General features: G+C 41.1%; 1 protein-coding gene across 1 annotated transcript; it reads left to right on the forward strand.

Moving 5' to 3' along the window:
• Positions 1–619: 619 nt before the first annotated feature.
• LOC106587135 (fibroblast growth factor 3-like) lies at positions 620–5,412 on the forward strand. Its single transcript, XM_014175181.3, has 3 exons — positions 620–1,186; positions 2,685–2,788; positions 3,450–5,412. Exons 1-3 carry the CDS (start codon positions 910–912, stop codon positions 3,834–3,836), a joined length of 768 nt encoding a protein of 255 aa, XP_014030656.2. The 5' UTR covers positions 620–909; the 3' UTR covers positions 3,837–5,412.
• The last annotated feature ends 1,372 nt before the right edge of the window (positions 5,413–6,784 follow it).

Raw genomic sequence — 6,784 nt, forward strand, 5'->3', positions numbered from 1 at the left:
ATTAGGCTGGTTTGAGTATCTCATCAAAATCCAATAGGAAAAAGTCTGAAACGCTCAGTTAAATTGAATCTATCAAAGCACTTAAACAAACCCTAGCCTAATTTATAATATTACGTGAGCCACTTTTTTTTTTTAATATGGACCTAATAGGCCCTAAGAAACTGAGCCAACTTTTTAGGGTTTTCTGATCATTGGGTGTGCTTGGTTAGGATAATTGAAAATATATAAAAGTTTGAAGATGTTTCAAAAACCCTAAATATTTCGTTTTGTTAAAGACTCCTACCTTCACCTGTTAAACTGAATTGATAGGGCACTTGGATAGGCGCACATGTCTTAAACCACAGTGTATAAATGGGATGTATAATTAGTTTTTTTATATATTTCAAAAGAGGAGTTCAGAGGAAAACCCTGCCATCAGATGGCACGCTCTTTGAAATGCGATTTGCCGCAATAAGCCACTGTGTGTAATGCTGTGTCATTTTATCCACGCTGCACTCTCTTGATTCACACAAGGCTGATACCTTGCCTCCCCCTTTCCTTTCCGGCTATTGTCACTGGAAGGTTCTTTTATATCTGTGGACGTTGTCGATCAGCGAAATCTCACGATAGGCTCCTTGTAGGATCCAGAAGTTTTTGCAGTCCTCTGTAGGGAGAGCAAAGGTGACGACAACGCCAGGACGAGACCACACTGTTGTCAACGCACCGGCTCTAATCGATGACCACGGCTTCACCAAATCACTTCAGATAAAGAGACTGCGGAGGAGCACTTCTACTTGCCAATGTTTCGTGGGCAGGATCATTGCGTTTTGCCGACACCACTGCAAAGGCAAACGCCAACTCTTTAATGGGACCCCGGATGCCATTTCTAACCATTCTTGCCAGAATCTTACGATATACAGCCATGCCACAATGGTTATAATTCAGCTCCTGTTGTTGCTGAGTTTCTTGGACCAAAGCAAGCAGGATTATCTGTCTCCGAGGCTTGCTAGGACTTCAGTGGCGCCTTGTGCCATTGGCCAGGCGTGTGACCCAAGACAGCGGAGAGATGCTGGGGGACGCGGTGGAGTCTACGAGCACCTCGGAGGAGCACTAAGATGCAGAAAACTTTACTGTGCAACTAAATATCATTTGCAAATACATCCAAGCGGGAAAATAGACGGTTCTCTTGAGGAAAACAACCAATTAAGTAAGTATAGGCTATAATTCATTTTGTATTTCCTTTATATATGTGTAGCCTACAAAAAGAGGTTATGGGTAGAACCAAACATGGTTATATGCTTGCTTCATATATGGCACCCCTTAAGGTTCTACCAAGAACCGAAATTGGTTCCATATAAAACCCTATGGAACCCAAGGGTTCTGATCAAAGAACCCTACAAAAGGGTTATATATATAACCTTGAGGGGTACCATAATACATGAAGCAAGCAATATAACCCTTTTTGGTTCTATCCAGAACCTTTTTTTCCTAAGAGTGTATATATTTTGTTTTATATTGAAGATCTCATGTGGTTAAAGAACAGTCTTTATACGCATTTGAATAACTTAATTATAAAGGAAATATCTGTTGAATTTAATAATATATGTTTTAATTGTGTGGCGCTGGCAGCATCATTCCATGCGATTTGAACTAGATTTTCATTCATAGCTGTGTTAAGGTAGTAGCCTATAGCCTACATTTGGCTCCCACTTTTTTCATTAAAGATGTAGAAAAGTGTGTGTATATCTTAATACATATAGCTAAAGCTGTGACCGTAAAGTGTATATTTGCCTCTGTGGGACAACATTGGTTTAAAATAGGTTAGGCATGCTCTCTATAAAACAGTATTAGCCTATGGGGTACAGTAGATCATATAGACGACAACACCGGTAGGTAAGCTTGTGAAGCATACTTGTGAAGCAATCTTTACCAAACTGATCACTTCCCACTGTTCCCCACGTAAACTGCCTCCAGACTACTTCATCAGGGTCAAAATTACGGTGTTCACAGATAATTGGTATACTGAATGGGTTTCCTCTTTGACTTGGGCGGTGTAATCATGTTTGTAGATCTTTGAAAACGTGACCAGAGGACACTTGTTCTCTGTTTTATTTAAACACTTAGGCCTAGTCACTTATCAGACAACAGAGCGCCCATTAGCCAAACCCAAACACTAAAATGAGGCCTATTTCCATATGAACGTCAGAATTAACAGACTATGAGAGACACAATAGCTGGGTCGTAGCGGATGTATTTATCCAATCAATGACGATTATCCGAAACCACTAAATACCCTACATAGACTAATCAATGCATGAGGATAGAGCAAATAAACCCAAACGTAATATTTTTCAATCTTCTAAACATCCAATTGGCTTTTAATTTATCAAAATTATTTGCGCGCAAATTGACTTTTGATGACATTTCAACCAACAATTTAAAAAAAGATACACAGTACGGCCTATTTTATTAACATTTCATAGTCGTTGTATTTCTACATCCGACACTTAACCAAAACGCGTATTATCCAGATAAACCCAACGTTTTTCTGTGCGTAATGGGGCCCAAGAACTGCGAAGCCACTGCATGTCATCAAAATGATAGCGTCATGAAGGAGAGTACTACTACTCCTATAGTCTACTATAGCTGGATGTAAATATTCTTCAGAATGCATCAATGCATAACATTTGGTCTCATCTTCTCAGGCATCATGGAGATCACAGCAGTTGATGTTGGAGTGGTAGCGATAAAGGGGATATTTTCCGGGAGATATCTGGCCATGAATGATAAAGGACGTCTATACGCCTCGGTAAGTGTTATGTCACATTTGCCAAGATATCTAGATATGCATTTAGAGGATTCGGGTAACAAGGAGCGGTATTTGATTCCATCTAGCCACTGTGGTGTTTATCTTGCGTAAAACTGCACCAAACTGTAGGGATTTCCCTAAACAACCTCTCTTACCTGAGGCTTGTGCGACTGCTCCAACTAATTGGCCACTGCTCTAGTTCAAGAGTTTGAAGCAGCCCATCATCACTGCAAGGCAATATGATCAATCAAACGGAATGTGTTTGTGTGGGTGTTTGGTTTTACTATCTTTGTGGGGAACAGAAGTCCTCACAAGTGGGGACAAATCACTGGTCCCCACAAGGAAAAATACTTTTTTTTATTTTAGGCTTAGGGGTTTGGGTTAGAATTAGGGTTAGGGAAAAATTGTATTTTGAATGGGAATCAATTGTTTGGTCCTCACAAGAATAGCAAAACAAACGCGTGTGTGTGTGTGTGTCAGTGAATCAAGGAGGCCTAATTGAATAGCTTTTGCAGTAATCATGTGAAATTGTGATTTCATAGATTCAGGTCTATTTGAGCATTGGTCCAGGGCCATAAATTAAGGATTAATGAAAGGACTGACTGACAATGATGAAAGGTTGACAATGATGAAAGGTTAATCCATTTTTTTTCTCTTTCAGGATGTGTTCAACCAGGAGTGTGAGTTCCTGGAGCGGATTCATGAGCTGGGCTACAACACCTATGCTTCTAGACACCACTCCACCCTGCAGCCCCCTGCAGGGGGTGGCAGTGGCAAACGACGAGCCAGTGCCAAGAGGCAGTGGTATGTGTCCATCAATGGGAAAGGCCGGCCAAGGAGGGGCTTTAAGACGCGCAGCACTGACAAAGCCTCCCTTTTCCTGCCTCGAGTGCTAGGCAATAAGGACCATGAGATGGTGCGAAAGCTCCGTGACAGCCAGAGGCACCCAACTGGACAGCAGAGTCCCCCTATGGGCCGGGCTGAGCACCGGAGACGGAGACACCGGGCCAGGGGAAGAAAGGGCAGAACCAAGAGGCCTGGTGACTGACTGACACTGGCCACTGTCTGAGAGCAGTAGGCCCCATTTCTCCGCTAAGGAACACTCGTTCACGGCACATGAAACTGACCAAAAACGAACTTACTGAAATATCTGCCTTAGATACTTGGATCAGTCAGTGGCAGCAAACTATACTTTGTTGTACAAGCTCCCGCCAAAATCCTTGCTTGGGATACATGCAACTCGAACCATCCCCCACAACTATTGCAATACCAACACAAGACTTGCCTGGGAATTCGAGTTAGGCACATATATCTGAGGTTAGAGCTACCACTACACAAGTATGAAAGGGATGATACGTTTTGTCTTTGTTTTGTACATACATGTGTGAATGCAACTAAAGTCAATACAGCTGGATATCTTCCTACTGTTGTATTACCTGGAAAAAGACAAGTTGTTTTTGTGTTCTTGTGGAACTTTTTAAAGATCATAAATACTGTATGTTTATATGTGTAGAGTTATTTTTAATATCAGTTTCATTTATCAGCAGCTTTAAATTTGGGAAAATGAGTGAGAGTAAGAACTGGACATCATTCAAGTGCTTACAGATACCAAGGAGGTGGTATGCTCCATCATTCAAGTGCTTACAGATACCAAGGAGGTGGTATGCTCCATCATTCAAGTGCTTACAGATACCAAGGAGGTGGTATGCTCCATCATTCAAGTGCTTACAGATACCAAGGAGGTGGTATGCTCCATCATTCAAGTGCTTACAGATACCAAGGAGGTGGTATGCTCCATCATTCAAGTGCTTACAGATACCAAGGAGGTGGTATGCTCCATCATTCAAGTGCTTACAGATACCAAGGAGGTGGTATGCTCCAGAGAAATAGAAATACAGCAAAGCACTTTTTCATACTAACATAAAAAGAAAAAAGTAAAAACATGAACACATTTATTTAGAAATGTACTTATGTGATAGTCTACTGTCTGTAAACTGCGAGAAGTACTTTGTATATTACTAATGATATGAATATTTATTTGATACCTGTGTTTAAGTTATTGATGAGATTGTTTCTACATTTACCAATGTTATTATTTTTTACTTCGTTGTAACCAACCAGGCGTGCCCCTCACTCAAATGTATGCTAACAAGAGATATTGTCAAAACAAAAACGGTCAATCTGTCTTGTCAAAAATGACCTTGTTTTGTTAATTGGTGTAACTAGCTAGTACAACTGAACAGACAAAATACAATCAAATTTACTTACCGAATCCGCTCTGTCAATGTTTTGGGGGGCATGAGACCACACTCAGCAGACTCCGTTTGGTCCTGCCCATGACCATGTTTTGCACTTCACCCCAGGTTGGGTTCGTCTCTGTCAGTTCTGACCTCACTGTTCCTACACCAGGTAGGCCTAGCTTTGGCCTTCCATGTTACTCATAGATTGGCGTTCTGTTCAGAGCATGGGGGGTGATACAGCTTTGTTCCACTCCATGTTAACACAAATATGTCATTGTCATGATTTTTTCCCCACCACCAATCAATTATTTTATGGTGAATGTTGAGTCATGAGGCTATAGTGAACACTGTAACATGTAAACAATAAACTATTAAGTATTTGGATTAATGTCCTATGGAAATGTTTAACCTGTGAACATTGTGTTTAAAAGGGATTCTGGGGTTAAGAGGGAGGTCTAATTTTAGCATCTGAGTTACTTCTGTCAAGGTAAGGTGATTTTTACACAGTTTCAAAATAATATAGGCTACTGATGGCAACATGTACATTTTAAAAGCTGAATCGTTGTTTATTTTCAAGTACCAGGACCTTGTAGCTTGCCTTCATCAACCCAATAGTGTGATCCCACAGTCCTGAAGTAGAATGGCTCTCATGGCCTTCCAGCAGAATGGAACTCTCTCAGGGGAACCAATCCCTTCTCGTGCTGCTGTACCCTTCTCACTCATTCAGAGTGACTGCACCCGTTTTAACGAGAGAGAAAGTGTTAGGGATACAGTAAGATGTTTGTTTTTTTCTCCAAATTGAGCTTTTTTTTTTAACTGCAAGCACTGAATCTGGTCATTGAATGTTTAAAGTTTATATGAAAAACTGAACCTAGCAACCAACCACTGTGTGCTGCTAAATCTATAGGAGCATATAAAGAAGTGTTATCCTATACCTTGAGGTTCTGAAAGCTTCCTGAGCATGACAATAGAACGGCTCTGGGGGAACCTGGGAAGCTGTGTCGACCAAAGCCTCAGATCCAATAAACAAGGCAATCCCTCCTGAAAAAGAAACTGTGTGATAGAAAGTGTAACACGTTGCTATAGTTTGTTATGAATGCCAAACTCTAATATTACTTAACAGGAATGTGGGACTTCGGATAAGTGGAAGTACTTGAATTAGCCTTCGTCTTTCCCCGCCCGCTGTCTTATTTTAAACTCTCAGCTGCAGCTCGTCTAATCTGACGGGACAAATAAGCATATCTTCATCTCCACAGCCTAATGACTAGGGCCTAGGCTAAGCGGTCCCCCTACAAATATATGCATTTATTAGCCGGACAATAAAATCTACATTCTGATGTAGCCTAATATCCGCTGGCTGACGAAAATATATATTTCCCAGGAGAGCATTAGATGAGAATTATATATACACTGAACAAAAATATAAAAACGCAACATGCAACAATTTCAACAATTTTATTGAGTTACAGTTCATATAAGGAAATCAGTCAATTGTAATAAATTCATTAGGCCCTAATCTATGGATTTCACATGACTGGGCAGGGGAGCAACCATTGGCCCACCTAATTGGAAGCCAGGCCCACCTACTGGGGAGCCAGGCCCAGCCAATCAGAATTAGTTTTTCCCACAAAAGGGCTTAATGACAGACAAAAATACTCCTCAGTTTCACCAGCTGTCCAGGTGGTTGGTCTCAGACGATCCCACAGGTGAAGAAGCCTGATGTGGAAGTCCTGGGCTGAAATGGTTACATGTGGCC

Source organism: Salmo salar, chromosome 26 (assembly GCF_965601325.2).
Source record: "Salmo salar chromosome 26, fSalSal1, whole genome shotgun sequence".
Lineage (NCBI taxonomy): Eukaryota > Metazoa > Chordata > Actinopteri > Salmoniformes > Salmonidae > Salmo > Salmo salar.